The 17,607-nt window shown below is 39.5% G+C and overlaps 1 protein-coding gene across 2 annotated transcripts in view; it reads right to left on the bottom strand.

Annotated features, from left to right (window-relative positions):
- Nucleotides 1-16,551, bottom strand: part of LOC133452486 (enhancer of polycomb homolog 1-like) — a 34,007-nt gene extending 17,456 nt beyond the window's left edge. The window contains exons 1-3 of one of the 2 annotated variants that reach the window (XM_061731831.1): nt 16,255-16,551; nt 12,496-12,579; nt 1,262-1,421 (exon numbers count right to left, since the gene is read on the bottom strand). In XM_061731831.1, the coding sequence (XP_061587815.1) occupies nt 1,262-1,361 (100 nt within the window). In that variant the 5' untranslated portion in view covers nt 1,362-1,421; nt 12,496-12,579; nt 16,255-16,551. Of the gene's footprint in view, nt 1-1,261; nt 1,422-10,201; nt 10,622-12,495; nt 12,580-16,254 lie in introns of those variants that run through there. The other variant, XM_061731830.1, reaches the window with a different exon arrangement.
- Nucleotides 16,552-17,607: the final 1,056 nt, after the last annotated feature.

The following is a 17,607-nucleotide window of genomic DNA, read 5'->3' as shown; positions in this document are numbered from 1 at the left end:
CCTCCGTTTCCCACAGCTAGTTAGTCAAATGTCATTCTAAATCATCTTTAATTTCCAACAACAGCAACTTTCCATAACCATGGCGCATCTGAAACGCCACCCCTGATTCAGTTGCCCCACAACTTCATCTGGGCGATGAGGCTGAATTGACGTGTCAAGGATGTCACAGGAAGACCACATTAACGTGGGCTAAAACCCAGCTGAAATACACAACTTATACACAAACATAATCCTGACTAATTTCCAGCTTCCTATTCTGTCTCTGGCTTTGGTGTTTGAGTCTGTCATGTTCAATCATGTCAGAGCAACTCAAATCAAAGCAGTCGTTTACTGACTGAAATATAGCCTGAAGCTCACCGGCAGGAGCATTTGTTTAAAAGCAGCAGCAGTATGTCTTAGAGCGAAAACACCACCAAAATACAACTAGCATCTAGAAATTAGATTTTTATTCATATTCAGCATCCCTGCATCTCATGAATCACAATCATCAATCATGTAAAAATCTCAAGAATTTCAGTTGACTGTCTTTTCTGATGTTGAAGTTTTACTGAGCAAAAATTATCCAAAGCCAATTATTCACACATCTCAACTGTCAAGCCTTCTGAGAAAACCGGGAAATTTGTTTGACAGCTTTTGACGTGACCAAACATTTGTCATTTCAGCTTTCAACAGATAGCCGGGTCTCTGTTTGGAGTACGGCAAATTGCTTTTCTTTGAGAAACAAGTCGTGGCAACCACTTGCGACACAGACATGGTCACTGAACTAAGCAATTTAGCAAACTCATTTCCTCTGACATTACAGAACGAGGCAATCTCAGACTCATTTACCTTGACAAACAAACAACAACTGAGTCAAAACACCAGACGCGAGCCCGTTTCCATTAAGCAGCTGCCAGAAACGGCAAACTCATTCACCACCTATGAGTGAGTGAGCCAACAAGATTATTTTGTAATCCATGATGTGGCCGCCAGCTTTCTGTAACTAGGAAATCTTATTCCTTAGTCCTGAATGCCTTATTACTACCAATATAACCTTTAAAGAAATGCAACTCTTCTCAAGTGGTTATCAAATTAAAGAAAACAGACTTGTGAAAAATGTTTCTTATTGCTACTAAAAATTCTGATAAAAAACAGCCTCCAATGACTTAAAACCACCTCAAATAACTGCAGAGAACACAAGAGCGTGGTAAAAACCACTAAAGCCCCCAGTCTTTCGTCATGTCTCGTTTTTGCAGCACATGATGCGAGAAAAGCCACTTACGCTGTATGTGAATTAGCTGCTTTGGCATCTTGTAGTCCCCAGGGTAGAGGGAGTCATAGTAGGTGATGTTGCTCTCTGCTTCGGGGACCGGGATGACCATGTTGTCCCGCTTCTCACCATAGACCTGCTGCGCAGAGATGGCACGTTGGAGATGGTGTTCCTGTAGAAGAGAGATCGAATGGAGGTGAGAAAACTGAAGCCCTAAAGACAGGGGAACTGTGCAATCCAACTACTGTGAGCTAGCTGTGCATTACTAGATGCAGCTTGCACCACACATCTTAAAAATGATGCTTCTCGGCCAAGTTTGAATGGACGTCTATGACTCCAGAGGTCATGTAAACATGCATCTAGGGCTGGGCGATATATCGAGATTTTAATATATATCGATATATTTTCAAACACGATATGGTACGAGACAATATTGTTTATATCGATATAGCTTTTTTTATGATTTTGATATAGCTTATTTTGTGACAAATTGACTTGAATGTTTTATTTGAGATTTGCACAAATGTTTTGTTATTTGCACAACTGTCAACCTCAGTGGAAAAGTCTGCCTGTTACTGTCTACATTGTATTAATTGCACAGTGTATTTTAATTTAATTGTTATGCAGGAAAGGGATATTTGTTTTATTTTATTCAAGAAGCATTTTTATTCTATATATGCAGGCAGTTTATTTTTATTTAGTTTGTTTTATACATTTTGATATTGTGCAGACCTCTGTTAATAAAGGAACCTGTGTGACATTTGGCACGAGGCTTTGTATTAAAACTGAACTGTTTTTTTAAGGGTTTGCCTCAGAAAAACATGAAGCTAACAGAGATGCTATGCTATAATGCTTTGGGGGAAACCCCAATTAAGGCACAGAAAAAATATCGATATATATCGAGTATCGCCATTCAGCTAGAAAATATCGAGATATGACTTTTGGTGAATATCGCCCAGCCCTACATGCATCTGCGCTGATGTAAATAGGTTTATATGGGATTTATCGATAAGAGCATGAGTTGGTCCACGAGGTTCTCATCTTAAAGCGGAGGACGTCATAAAAATCGACATACTAAAGGAATCATACCATGCAATTGACAACCAAAATGACACTGGTGCTTTGCAAGATGAAACTGGGGACATTAACAAATTGAACTTCAGGAGGACTTTCTATGCGGTTAACGAACACAACAGCAGGAGTGGCACAGACTGGACTGATTGTATTTAGATTTGTGCAGGAAGCCCCTCCACAAACTCTGCTAGTCAGGGTAGCATGGATCCAGCACCTGCTCCATTTTCTGCACGCAGCCAACGGTGAGACCAAACAAACACTGAGGACGTCATGTTACGCAGCACTACGTAATAACTCTTCTATGCAACTCAACTTCAAGCATCAGGGAGGCTTAATCACCCCTTGTGTTTATGCTGCCCAGCACGCATCAAACAAGTACTTGTGTGCATTTCAAAGGGTCACTCGTGCACTTTTATGCCATGATTTTTGTGTGAGCAATAGATTAAATCTACCATCTTCATTTACTGACATCAAACAAAACCAAAAAAAAAAAAGAAAAATCTAAATCTTTCCTTTTAGCCTCTGAAGAAATTAAAACCCATTTTAAAAAAAAGGTTCAACCTTTAACTTTCAGGGTAAACCAAAGCATTTGCCCTAATGTTTAATATTTTCTTTTTAATTACACACTGCATACTTAAAACGTGATGTGCAAACAGACAGGCTTAAAGAGATTCTGATCCCCAGGACAGACAAAAAAAAAAAAAAAAAACAGAACTTGAAAATCAACCGTCTTTCAGTGATCAAACTCCCCAACTACCCTTCAACACAGCCAAAAGAACAACCTGACGGTTATTGAAATCAAGCAGCGCCAGCCAGGCAGTCATGCTTTTCAAAGCAGCAATTTTGGATGGTGCTGAAGTAAATGCAATCATGCCCTGGATGAAAACACAACCTGAACCTTCTTCATCTCTTCTGCACAAACACGGTTAGAATCTTTACTCTTGCTTATTTTCTGGCTGCCAAATATTGTCATTTAGCTTTATGTATTCTAACTCATTCTTGCCGCCTGCCAAGCGTGCCAACAGGGAATATGTTGCAGTGATGACAGGCTGAAAGGCTGACTAACCAGATTACTAGGTGTACAGGTAGAGGCTGTTTCTCAAAAACATTCCCAGACGAAGCAGCGGAGCGTTCAGTCTAAACTGGGCATCGAGCCACCGGCAGGCAGTTTGTTAAGAAGGCAACATCCTGCAAATCATGTACAGAGGTTCTCGAGAGACTTCTGTTTTCCTTTAGACAGTGAGACGACCAGGATGGGGGTGTTATTGATACAATGGTGAGTTAATGAGTTTCAATGAGTTTCAATGTGTTTCACTCATTAACGTAAAAAGGGGAAGCTGTTAGGAAAATTGTTTTGACAGTTGGAAAACCTAAGTTAATCATGAAGTAGCTAGTATAGAAAACACGCAGTGAACTTTATTTCACATCCACCCCAAAACGCCATCTACTCAGTTTAATACTAAACATCAAGTTTAATACTAAACATCTCCTTGATTTTTACTTTGGCACCTGCTGTCAAATTTGTTATGCAGGTGAAACCAAAATACCCCAAAACCCTGCATATCACTGGCTCTTTTTCCACATACACTGACCTTTACTGTCCATTTTCTGCTCACCGTTAACCACAATCTCAAGACACGCCACAAATGGAATGAGCAACTACCTGAATCGGGGCTTAAACCTCTGACCCCTGAAATCTGACAGCTGCTGAGAAAAGCAATGATTGAATAAAGTGGAAAAAAAAGCAAAACACTTCCTTAATAAAAAGGCTAAAAGATGTTTGGTTTGATAAATGTACACAGTCAAATTACTTCAGGATTCCTAAAGAAGGTTTTAAACTTCTTTTATGTCTACTAATTTATTAAAAATGTGATTTTTCTGACTCATCAGCTGACGATTGTGTAAATAAGTTGAAAATAAAAAAAAATTAGAAGACTGCACCAATTTATCACATTTCAAAAACCCCTTTGAGTGTGACGGCTCCTACTTTAGGCAGTGCAGATAAATCCACAAGTTGTAACAGCCAGGGTTTATTTTTGTTCATTAATGAATTACATTTATTTCTCCCCCAATAAATAAATAAATAAATACATGAATGAATGACCCAGTGAGCTATTATTAAAGGCCAGAGGGCAAATGACTTAAGTTTGTCAAGTCATGCATGTGGTATTTCCCGAGACTATGTGCAAAGATTACAGCCTTGTGTCCTTGTTGCTCCTGTCTGATTCCAGTAATCACCAACTTTAACAATAGTTAATGTTTTACTTGTATTTTCGTGCTACTTATGTTTTCTTTCTTGTCTTGCACCATATTTCTTGGTGGGAAGACAACACACTAACCTTAACTGTTTTTTCACACAATTTTTGTTTTCTTTGGTTTTAAAAACAGAGCAACTTGGGTGGCTCCTTCCAGGTGATTTCAAATACATAATACCTTTATTTCATCCATCCTGATTCCCGAACAGCTCATGCTCCTTATGGCCGTCTATCAGCCCCCAAGTTAAAAAGTGAAATACTTTGACACTTTTCAATTTAAGAGACCTTCTTGTGCATTTGTTAAGAACAAAAGCATCAACTCTTCTCTCAAAACAAAAGCTCAAGTCATTCTGAAAACCTGGGAAAACAAGTTAATGCAACTTCTGAGCAGCAGCATGCGTCTGGTGAGCCGTCATTTCCTGAGCTACAAGTGAGGATTCCTATTATCAATCCAGTACGACTACTTAGTGCTTCAAGTCAATGGATTCGGTCTCAATTAATACCCCTGACGCCTCATAATGGCAGGAGGAAGCGGGAACATGAGGAATGATCACTGCATGCACCGTTAAAATCAGTGAAATGCACAGCTTCTATCCATCTTCCAGTAAGCCTAACAGATTTTCTGACGGGAAGAAAAACCAGATAACTTACAATGCGTTCATGTTTCGACACTGAAGATTGTTCTCATCCCATTGAACCCTAAAGACACCAAACTTCATCTTCCACTCAGGAAAACCTCTACTGTTCCACAAGCTCTTAATGATTCACTGACAAACTCAAACTGCAAAATGTAAACAAATCAGCAGCAATTCTGTAACACTGATGTGTATATTAATTTTCTTATACCTCTAATCAACCATACACATGAATAAAGCCAGGAGAGGCAGTTGGCTGTGCACTTCATTTATTTTTAGCGTCAGCCTTTGTTTGCATCGTAACATTTGGTCTGTTCAGGTGATGGTGCATTAATGACTGGAGTACTTTGTTTTTCCAATGTTTCGGTTGTTCCTCCACTAGTTATTTTTACCGAATGTACTGTACAAATTGCTGCTTTATTTGCGGATCTCAACTGTGAACAACGTCCAAGATGTGCTTGCCAGCAACTTCCCAATCATTGTGTAATGATTGAGGGGGTAAAACATATCCGTCTGTTATTTTACATACCAGTATTCTTTTATTATTATTATTGTATATACCAGTACTGTGTGTCATACTCTGATATATTACTGTATTATTATTTCTATTGATGCCTCTTGTTTTGCACTATCCCCTTTGCTGCTTTACACTGCCAATTTCCCCGCTGTGGGACTAATAAAGGAATATCTTATCTTATCTCTTATATATGGATTTCTCAGAAACTGATCTAATTAACCTGTGTCAGCAAGTATTGGCAATTATATTGGCAGATAGGTGAGATTTTTGATTTAATTCAAATGACAGAACTGAACAGGAATACATAATTATATATTCATAATTGTAGAAAAGGCAAAGTAATGACAAAAACATCTGCATTTGAACAGATTCAACCTATAAAATTATGGGGGGGGGGAGGAGCAGAAGTGCAAGTGTGATTTTGGGCAAACGTTTTTTAATTCACCGTTCCACTTGGTCTTGTGACTCGCAGCTGAAGCTATTTCCTTAGCTGCAGAAGCCTCTAAGAATTAACTTTCTGATTTCATCTTCCTTAGAGAGTACACATACCGCACTCAAATTCTTATGTGTAATGTTTCTGTGGCGCTGAAACACCTCGTTAGCTTCTGACCTTGCATAACCTTCATAGTCCCTTTCGGCTCACTGAATCATTCCCTCAGCGAATACCCTGTCAGCATCCTTAGGGGCTTTCCACAATGAACTAAAATTTCATAAAGCATGCGTGCATGACACGCACACACCTCCCAAGCACCGTATTTGTTTACTTACTCACCCAGAGGTTAATTCCACAACATTAAATACTCATATTGAGGCGAAGAGTCAGAATACAGACCATTAGCCGATTCTCCCAGTCTCCCTATTTCCACCCCCCCTCTTTCACTCACACACACACGCCTGTAAATAGGCTTCTTAAATGACCACATCGATCACTGTCAGGTCTGCTGGGCAAGCCAAAGCTTCCCAAGCCCCTCTTTTGACAGCTACTGTCCCAGACACTGTAAATGCCACTTAGCATGATGGACAGCTGCAGGGAATGCTCTCATTCACAACTCTAGCAAAGTTGTTTCATGGGCCGAGTGGGGAAAAAGAAAAAAGAAAATATTAAACTTGGGCTGCAGGTGGGAAGGGCAAGTGTGCTTTGAGAAGTACATAAAATAATCTAATACTTGCCAGGCATTTTGACGCAGGACTGCAGAAAGTTCTGCAAATTATGTAGGAGCTAAAAAACTAAAACTCTCCATAGCGGCTTTTTTCCCTTGAACCAATTATTGAAAGTGCACAGCACTGCATAGTAATTAATGTGTTTCAAGGGACTAATTAGTGACAAACGAGTGAGTGACCAAATAAATCATTCAATTCAGTGGTCTGTTTGAGTGGCTGCGACTCAGACTGGACGTGTGCCGGGCTCCTGCTGTTGAATTCAGGGACCCGCATGGAGGTTGGTGTCAACTTCCAAACAGTGCCCTCGTGTTAAACTGTCAGTTACGGTGAAGAGGAGGGAAATGTTTTACATAGACGGCTTTCAATTTCACAAGTTGCCAGCAGCAGAGACTTTGGACAGGTGACATGCCCCACATTCCCACCCAGTAAGGTCAGGAAGGGAAACTGGTGGCCCGCCAAAAAGTGACTGCGCGAGGGAAAGAACCGTCTCTGGCAAAGAAGCAAAGACAACAGATGCCTGTGGGTTCCCACCGGAGCCGCAGACACTGACCTCACTTCCAACCAAACGTAAACACAAGAGAAAGTTCCTGACCCAAAACAAACACGCTGCACGTGCTGGTGGAATTTCAGCAATCCAAGCTTTTCAGTCCAGCCATGTTACACACTTCCTGAAGACGTACATGTCAAACTGAGATGTGAGTGGACTGTCTTGTTCTCACTATGGCTCACCCAGCGAATGACTTGAATCTACAAGTTGTTTTGTGGTCTGAGTTGAGCAGCTCACTGAAGAGCTTTGTAATCAGCCAGGAAGGACAAGGACGCCGCATACGCACCACGTAGACCACTCAGCACTGAGTGTGGTTGAAGTGGTGGAAAGTGAAACATACAAAACCGATTGTTTCCTTGAACACATCCAGAACGCTTCTCAGAATGAGTTGCATTTCTGCTTTGTGGGTCAAGTGCACGCCTGAGAAGCCAGCCCACCCTTCTCAGCAAATTTCCACACCTCTATATGCCTCTTACAAAATCATAAATATGACGAGTACAAACAGAGACGTACCTACATAAGAAGATACAAATACTCACGGTGCCACACACTGAGTGGCTGGCATGCAGCAGCCCATGGCTTACTCTTATAATAACCCTTGCATAATCAAGCAGTCCAGCTGAGCAGACTTTGAAGTGACAGCCACCCCTCCGTTCCTGCTGCCCTGATCTCCATCGGCGAGACACGTGCTGTGGGTCTGCCAGCCCGCTGTGCCATCTGACACACTGAACCCCTGACACCGAGCCAGCAACACGCCAGCAGTGAACTGAAACGTATCCTCCCAGCGCAGGTCCTCAGTGATGTTTCCCACTTGATAAACCCACTAAAGTCTTTAGTAAAGAGCATTGCATTTCATTCAGGAGTACAGTAACAGAAAAAGAGAACACATTTCATCTCAGTTAGCTTTAGTTTACAAACAGTATACGGACGAACACTTTGAAAAGCAAGACTTAAATCACTGGTGCATCTAGAAATCAACCATGAAAACTCATTTACTTTCTGACAACCCAAAAAATCCACCTGCAAGGTGCACAACAACGTTTCCCACAATCCCATATCACTTCAACAAAACCTAACATCCTTTCTACATAATTCCCCTCACTCCTCTGATGAGCCACTGACAGAAAAAATGTAAAAAGCAAACAAGCATCAATCAAAAAAAAAGTGTTGCAACTGCTGCATGAAAACAGAAGCATTACACCAAAACCTCCAGACTCGGAGTTCTTCCCCCAAGCTGTTGATCTGATACTCTCATCACTCAGAGTAATCAATCACTGTGCAATCATAATAATAATAATAATATGCTGTAACAATGCACCTTTCAATAACCATGCCTACCACATACTTCTGCACCTTTCACTTTTAAAATTGTATACATGTTAATAAGAGCTGTCATTTGTCCATTTACTGTGCAGTGAGCGAAAATAACCGGAGTCAAATGCCCTGTCTTGTTTGACCTGACTTGGCCGATAAACCTGATTCTGACGTGGTAACCAAATAAACTGCATCCCGAATATGAACAAACTGTAAGAGCTGTAACATTTATCCCAGGACATAAAGTGACACCAGCAACCGGTTGTGTTGGCCTGTCTCAACAAGAATGTTGTGAGCACAAACAGGCTCATCAGAAGATCCCGAAAAATGATTTCCCCAAAGCATGGCAGCTGTGTTGACGTCTCTTCCAGCATGTAGAAAATCAACCATGAAAACTCACTTTCTGACAACCTAAGAAATCCACCTGCAAGGTGCACATCAACTTTTTCCAGAATTCCATATCACTGCAATCAAATGACAAACACTGGAGCGTTTTAGTACCATTAAAGTGAAGATTTTAACATCCTTTCTACATAATTCCCCTCATTCCTCCGATGAGCCACTGACAAATAGAGAAATTGTAAAAAGCAAAAGTTCAAACAAGCATCAATCCAAAAATTGTTGCAGCCGCTGCATGATAACAGAAGCATTACGCCAAAACCTCCAGACACAGAGACAGTTTCTTCCCCCAAGCTGTTGCTCTGATGAACTTTCATCACCCATGGTCTCACGAGTAATCAATCACTGTGCAATAATCATAATAATAATCACAATCATATGCTGTAACAGTGCACCTTTAAATATCTACCTCATACTGCTGCACCTTTCACTTGTTTTTAATTGTGTGTGTGATATATATATATATATATATATATATATATATATATATATATATATTACTATACAGTGAGCGAAAAGTCTAATTCTCTGTCTTGTTTGACCTTACTTGGCCAATAAATCTGATTCTGACAGGGTAACTAAACTGCATCCCAAATCTGACTAAACTGGAAGAGCTGTAACATCATTGAAATCCCCAATGCATGGCAGCTGTGTTGACATCTCGTCCAGCAGCCGGCGGCCGCCGGCGCCCCCTGGCGGCGCTCCTCCGCCACTACGCCAACATCCTCGCAGGCTAGACAAAATGTCGGCTTTTCTTTAGTCACATGACTCCTTTGTGCTCTGAAAAACCAACTCACGCGTAAATATGCCGGTCAAACCGAGCTATTTCGTCCAAAACAGACCCAATGAATTCCCATTGCCCCCAAACAACCATCCAAATCCCGCGTTGGAGCAGTTTTACGATACAAATCCGTCGTGTTTCTCCTGAGAAAATCGGCCGCCATTTTGTGAAAGCTGGCGCAGAAAAAAAAAAAAAAAAAAAAAACACATCTGAAAATGTAAAAAAAAAAATGAAGCCGCGAATAACATTTTCACACAGTCAAAGCATACCGATTCCTCTTCTTTCTCCATCCCCGTCGGCATCTGCGGCACAGCGCGGTTAATTGATGCATATTCGTGCAGGTCGGGTAAATCCTCGCAGCGGAAGACGGGTAGCGGCTTGGAGGCGTCCAGCGCCCGCGCCCGAAACGACAATTTACTCATATTTTCACAACTCGAGATGAAATATAAATCTATCCGATGCCCTGATATTCACAACGGTGTCGAGTGGCGCGTTCATGGATGTTTCTGTGCGGTTGGTCTCTGTTCTAACGTTCGCTGGTGTTTAGGGCGTCGCCCGCGAGGCCGGGTGAAGAGCCCGGGTCTTGGTCGCTCTCTCTCGGACTGTTTCTCTCCGACGCTCCGCTCCCCGGCGCTGGTTCAGTGCGCCATGGACAACATGGCGGACATTTAAAACTCTTTTGCTGTGTTTCGTTCTGAGCGGTCCAACCCCCGAGTTGGTGCGCCGACCATTCCCGCACGCTCCCGAGCGCTTGCGCGTTGACGGGCTGGGGGGAAGGGGGCATTTCTCGCCCAAGTAACTCCACACATACACATGTTTTATTGAAGTTGATGTGTAGTGGTTCAATTAAAAGATTATTAAATAAAAAATTAAAAAAAGTAGAAAAAAATTAAAAAAAACATTTAAAAAAAATAAAAAAAATAACCAAAGCATACCAATTTGAATCAGTGTAAATAAATAACCCAAAAAGACAGATTGGAAAAAAATTAAATAAAAATAAATAAATATATATATATATATATATATATATATATATATATATATATATATATATATATATATATAAAATATTTATTAAAAAAAAACATAATAAATAACCCCCCCAAAAATAACCAAAACACGCCAATTTGAATCAGTAAATAATAAATAACCCAAAAACACAGATTGGAAAAAAATATATATATATAATTTTTTTTTGATAAAAAAACAAAACATAATAAATAACCCCCCCAAAAATAACCAAAACACGCCAATTTTAATTAGTGTAAATAACCCAAAAAGAAACATAAAAAAAAACTATAATATATATACATTTTTTCAATGTTTTCAAAAAGAAACATTGAAAACAAAAAAAAACCACCAATTTAAAACAGTGTAAATAAATAACCCAAAAAGATGGATTGGAAGAAAAAATATATATATATATAAATAAATAAACCAAAACATAATAATACCCCCCCAAAAAATAACCAAAACACGCCAATTTTAATTAGTGTAAATAAATAACCCAAACATTGACATTTTCTCGCGCGCACACACACACACACACACACACACACACACACACACACACACACACACACACACACACACACACACACACACACACACACACACACACACACACACACACACACACACACACACACACACACACACACACACACACACACACACACACACACACACACAAAGAAACATTGAAAAAAATAATGTACCAATTTAAATTAGTGTGAATAAATAACCCAAATTCATATTTAAACCAATATTTAGACACTTGACTGAACGGGAACAAAAATAGTCAGACAAGCTCAAAATGTTTAATTTGTAGAACTTAAAAATAACTTATTTTGATACATATTCATATACATATCAATTACACTGAAAACTGCCCATGTTTATTTTCCCAAAATGATAAAAATTTGTAATGGTTTTTTATATTTCCAAAACCATTTTATTTTAATGATAATGTAGTATGACGACCCTAAATGTCTTAAAACATTTAACTTGCATTTCCCTGATATCAGTAAAAGTATTTATTAAAAAAAAAAAGGGGGGAATACACATAGTATTAAGCAAAATTATGGTCGACGTCTTTTGTTTGTTTAGCTGCTTTAACAGAAACCTGGAAGAGGAAGAATCTTCAAAAGCAACGCCTTAAATACCAAAGAGGTAACTCATGTTGTATCAGATCTAATGAACCTCATCTGCTCAGCCATGATGCTACACAGGGACAATGTTTATTCCACTTGAAATGCTTCCCTGTGTGCACAATGCTGCCTCCTACTGCTCTGACATGCAAATTAACCAACATGTAAGAACAGGATATTGATATATATATATATATATATATATATATATATATATATATAAAAAAATATCACAACACTATGAAGAGTATATTTTGTTCAGTGCAGGCAGCTCAAATTGGCTAAAACTGCAGCACTTCCATGGCATTTTGATATCAGCTTATTGAGAGAATTGATTCAGGGGGCCTGTGCTTGGTCTGTCACACACAACCACCCCGTTAACAGAACCATTAACAAGTATTAAACCATCCTACCTGCTTCTGAGTTTATCCGGGGTCCAGCCAGAGATGCTGAGCTCTTCTTTTCAACATTAAATCCACAGACTGGGGCATCATTACCTGCAAGAAAATTTTAAATAGACATTTAGTATTTACATTTACACTCTACTTTAGTATTATTTATATATACATACATACATACATACATACATACATACATACATACATACATACATACATACATACATACATACATACATACACACACGCTTAATTTGCACTTGTGAGTTAAAGGGAGGTTTAAGAGTGGCTCACCAGGGTGGAGCAGGAATAAAACATTTGCCTGCCACCTGATCATAATTGTCAGGAGCGCCTGGTTTAACCCTCAAACAACCACACCTGGTTTTGTTTGTGGGTACCATCAAAGAAACTGATGTAACACAAATTCCTTCTCCCTGTCCAAATTTTGTAAGACATCCTTGTTTAATAAATCCAACTTCCTGCCGTCTTGACTTTATCTGTCACACAATGTTATTGCCTTATGATTGGTTAAGGCATAACCAGTTTTCACCAATTCCTTTCCATTTAATAGTTAATACTACCAACATTTGCCAGTGCTTTACCCAGGTACCACCTTGGGGCATTTCCACCTATGAAAATGCACCTCAAGCACAAAAGACGATCACTTGTTGATACATGTAATTGTGAGAACCAACGTGGAAAAGGATTCTCCAAACTCTCCGGGGTTTAACTAATGACCTATATCTTTACTTTTCTTTAGCAGCAGCCATAATGGGACATTTTTTGGTCCGTCTTGTGAATACTTGGCCATTTATTGTGAAATTTGAATTTAAAGCAAATGTGGAGGAAAGGGGGGGCGGGGGGCACTTAGGCTTGCAGTATCGAACAGAGTTTTTTCCTTTACATCAAATATGTTCATGTTGGTTAATCCAATTAATTAGCTCGAAGTGAAGGTTGGCTTTTATTTTGAAAATATATCACATTTTTAGTTTAATGCAGGAAGGAAATGAAACATCAGAAGCAACTTATATGGCTGTGATTGTTTGATACATCAATCACATGCTATTTCTGCATGCTACTTCCTCCGTGGACATGGTTTCTTGTAAAGAGTTATTTGGGTTTTGTAAATAGCTGATTTACCAGAAGAGGATGGTTGATATCCAGGTGGAAAAAAAAAAAAAATAGAAATAATGTGTCAAATTCTTTTGAATATTGAGTTTATCCTACTTTGGCAACCATAACTAGCCGGGTCAGCCATCCCAATTTCCTGCCTTTGAGCCAAATAATTGGTCTGGTTCCTCTTGATTCTACAGTGGGCGGTACAAACATTCACAGCACACACTACGCCATTGGTTTTCAGTAAATAATAAAGGCACCAGTTGCATTTTATGCAAGAGTTTTTCTGAGCTATACTGGCATGGCTGGTTAAGCAAAAGGTGAGGAATGGAGTTAAAATGTTAAGCAGCTGCAGGTAATATCTATCCAATTGTCAAGCAGAACCTGCTACAGCTCATTCTGCGAGGGTGGCAGGGAGAAACGGCTCATTACTCGCTTTCTGAAAAACACACCATGACTGATGATGTTGAGATCAGGTGGCTGAAGGGGGGCAATCCAAGCATTCAGCTTCATTGTTTTTCAACCATTTCAGCTGTGTGACTTGGAATGTCATCGTACTGGACAATGGTACCACCACTGTAAAACAGCTGGTTGCATAAACGGACAAATACTCTTTAGAAATAACTATGTTTCACTTGGCTTCTGCGTCAGGCCATCATGGTTCTTCTGCAGAAATTCATCCTGGACAACGCAAATGCTTGAAGGAGTGTCGATCAGGGAGGGTGACATTCTTCCATGGAGCCGTTTCTTCAGGCCCGTGCACCATTTTGTGTATTAAAGATTTCACTACAGCAGCCCTTAATGCCCTCCTGCTGCATGAAGCTGTCAATGATTTATTTTAGTTTATACTGGATCAGCAAGCATTTTAGGAGCTTCAGTTCAGCGATGTGATGTCATGTCATGATGTTCTGCCTTATTTGTCATCCAGTTTCCCCTTTTGTTCTGAGCCACTTCTCAGATAGTTTTTTTTAACTTGTCTAGGTGGCCTTTTTTGGTCAACGAGCTGATTTAATTTTTCACTGAAAGGCATTTGTGCTATATAACTGTTTAGCCTCTTACCATGTGGTTATAGATATTCAAAATGTGCACGAAAAGCATTTCTGCACCACATGAATCAACATGCTTATTTCAGCTATCTGGAAATAAGATGTGAATGAGTTAAAGTACTGCCCAGTGATTTCACAAAAAGGTACAGTAACATGGGTAAAGTATTAGATCCTTGTGAAATCTATAAACCTAGAAAAATCACAGATCCTGATGTGGACTGATGACAGATTTCCATACTTCATAGTTTGAGCTAACATACAAAAGAGCCATGTGGGTGGGGTTTGTCCCACAGTAGGCAAAGAGTTCAGACCACCACAGGAAAGAACGGGAAACATTACTTATTGTACTGTTGGGTTTCACAGCTTTACCAGGTGATGAGATGTGGTCAATCTTATCCATCTGGTATCCCAATGAGGCCCTTTTCTAAATGATTAACAACAATGAAAGCAGTTCAGGAGGCTGCTATTTTCCAAGACAGACAAGACAAAACAGTGTCACTTCTTGGTGTCCTCCTGGTTGGGGGTTTCAGGAGCGTGTGTATTTCGGTAACACGGGGACATATGAGAGATGCAGTGAGTGATCCAGGCCAGGCCAGGCCAGGCCAAGCACTTCCCCAGCAGACCACAGGAGCAGCTTGGCACTGTTTAGCCACACACCCAAAGCATATGATCCAACAATGTTACATTTGTAAACTCTTTGGAGGAAATCATACCAAAAAAAAATGACTTTTTAGTGGGTATTAGTCATTTTCCTCCTGAAAATATAACCAGATCACAGTTATTTCCCCATGTATGTGGAAACTAGTTGATTATCTTTTTGTCTTGAAACCGAAATACGATTTATTTTCACAACAAAAGCGTGTTTCCTTTGAGAGCTGTAAAAGTGAGTGAAAACTTGTCTTTTTTAGCCGGGAATCGGTTCCAGGAATTTGATTGCGTGTATGAAAACGACTTTTTCTAAATGATTAACAACAATGAAAGCAGTTCAGGAGGCTGCTATTTTCCAGGCTTCATCTTTACAGACAAGACAAAACAGTGTCACTTCTTGGTGTCCTCCTGGTTGGGGGTTTCAGGAGCGTGTGTATTTTGGTAACACAGGGACATATGAGAGATGCAGTGAGTGATCCAGGCCAAGCCAGGCCAGGCCAAGCACTTCCCCAGCAGACCACAGGAGCAGCTTGGCACTGTTTAGCCACACACCCAAAGCATATGATCCAACAATGTTACATTTGTAAACTCTTTGGAGGAAATCATACAAAAAAATAGTTTTTAGTGGGTATTACTGTCATTTTCCTCCTGAAAATATAACCAGATCACAGTTATTTCCCCATGTATGTGGAAACTAGTTAATTCTATTTTTTGTTTTGATGATTTATTTCCACAACAAAAGGCTGTTTCCTTCCAGAGCTGTCAAAGTGAGTGTGAACTTGTGTCTTTTTTAGGGAATCGCAATCCAGCTGAGCAGCCAGGAATTTGATTGCGTGTATGAAATCATCTGATGCCAGAAAACACTAATCACGATGCCCCCCCACCCCCCTTCTTTCTTTCTTTTCTTTTTTTTAGGCGACCATCGATTCAAGTTGGCCAAATAAAAAAAATAAAAAATACTCACCAAGTCGATCATCTCGTCATCGGAGCTTTCGATTGAGATGGGCAACATTTTAGTGAGTTAAAAGTTAGGAAGGAGGAAAGAGAGGAAAAAAAAAAAAAAAACGCGAGTGGCAACACGACGCAGCTAAAGCACAGAGGGAGCAACTACAACACCATTGTCGTCCAGCAGCTGCGGGCTCTAGTAGGCTCCAGAAAAGAGGGAGAATTGTGTAAATCCACCTCGTCAAAGAGGTAATTTGTCCGTATTTCGAGGAGATGTTGCGGGAGGTTGAAAGTAGAGAGCTGGGCAGCAAAGTGCTACTGTTGGGGGTTAACAACTTTGCTGTGAGAGACGCGCTCTGATTGGACGACGGGAGCCACCAATCACCTGCGCCCGTCACGTCAGGGGGCGGGACCCAACGTGATTGGCCGGCCACGTCAGTCTGAAGCCTGAAGCTACGGCGTAGACTACGGCGTAGGGTACGCGGCGACGCGCACCATACGCCGTAGGCGTAACGCAGAAGCATAAATCAGCCTTAATTCAATTCAATTCAATTCAATTTATTTGTATAGTGTCAAATCATAAAGGTAATCTCAGACTCAGAATCTCTTATTAATTAATCCCTTCATTAATTTATTATTCATTTTTGTTCTAGTATTGATATGACATATGTTAAATGACATATGTTAAATGATTTTCCGTCTGTTATCTTTTTATATACTAGTATTTCTTATTATTTATCTTTCTTCTTATTATTATTATTATTGTATACCAGTTTACTGTTTATAGTGTGTTATTATTATTACTGTGTTATTTTTCTATTGATGCCTCTTGTTTTTGCACTATCCCCTTTGCTGCTGTAAACTGCAAATTTCCCCTCTGTGGGACTATTAAAGGTTTATCTTATCTTATCTTATCTTATTTTGAATGATGTAATCTATTGACCATATGAGGGAGGGAAGGGGAGAGGGTGTGTTGTTTTTTTTAAAATTTTTATTTACTTTTATTATTATTATTATTATTAATAATAATAATTTATTTTGGTTTAATTAATGTTATGAAAAGTAAAAAAAGGGGGGAAAATATTGATAATTATGTTGTTATTGTAAATCTTATCTTTTTTTTAATGCCCTCAATAAAGACATCTATACAAAAAAAAAGAATGTCTTATTAACATATATACAATTAAAAAAGGTGAAAGTCGTAGCAGTATGAGGTAGGTTATTGAAAGGTGCATTGTTACAGCATATGTAAATAATTTTTCACAGAACAATGTCATTGTTTTTAATCAAGTGTCATTCTTTGTCATGAATTCTTTTTAGCTTTCTGATCTTTCTATGTTTTATGTTTGTTTGTTTCTTGTTTTGATATGTT

Source organism: Cololabis saira, chromosome 10 (assembly GCF_033807715.1).
Source record: "Cololabis saira isolate AMF1-May2022 chromosome 10, fColSai1.1, whole genome shotgun sequence".
Lineage (NCBI taxonomy): Eukaryota > Metazoa > Chordata > Actinopteri > Beloniformes > Belonidae > Cololabis > Cololabis saira.
Note: the sequence above shows the minus strand (reverse complement) of the source record. Positions and strands in the feature narration are given on the sequence as shown.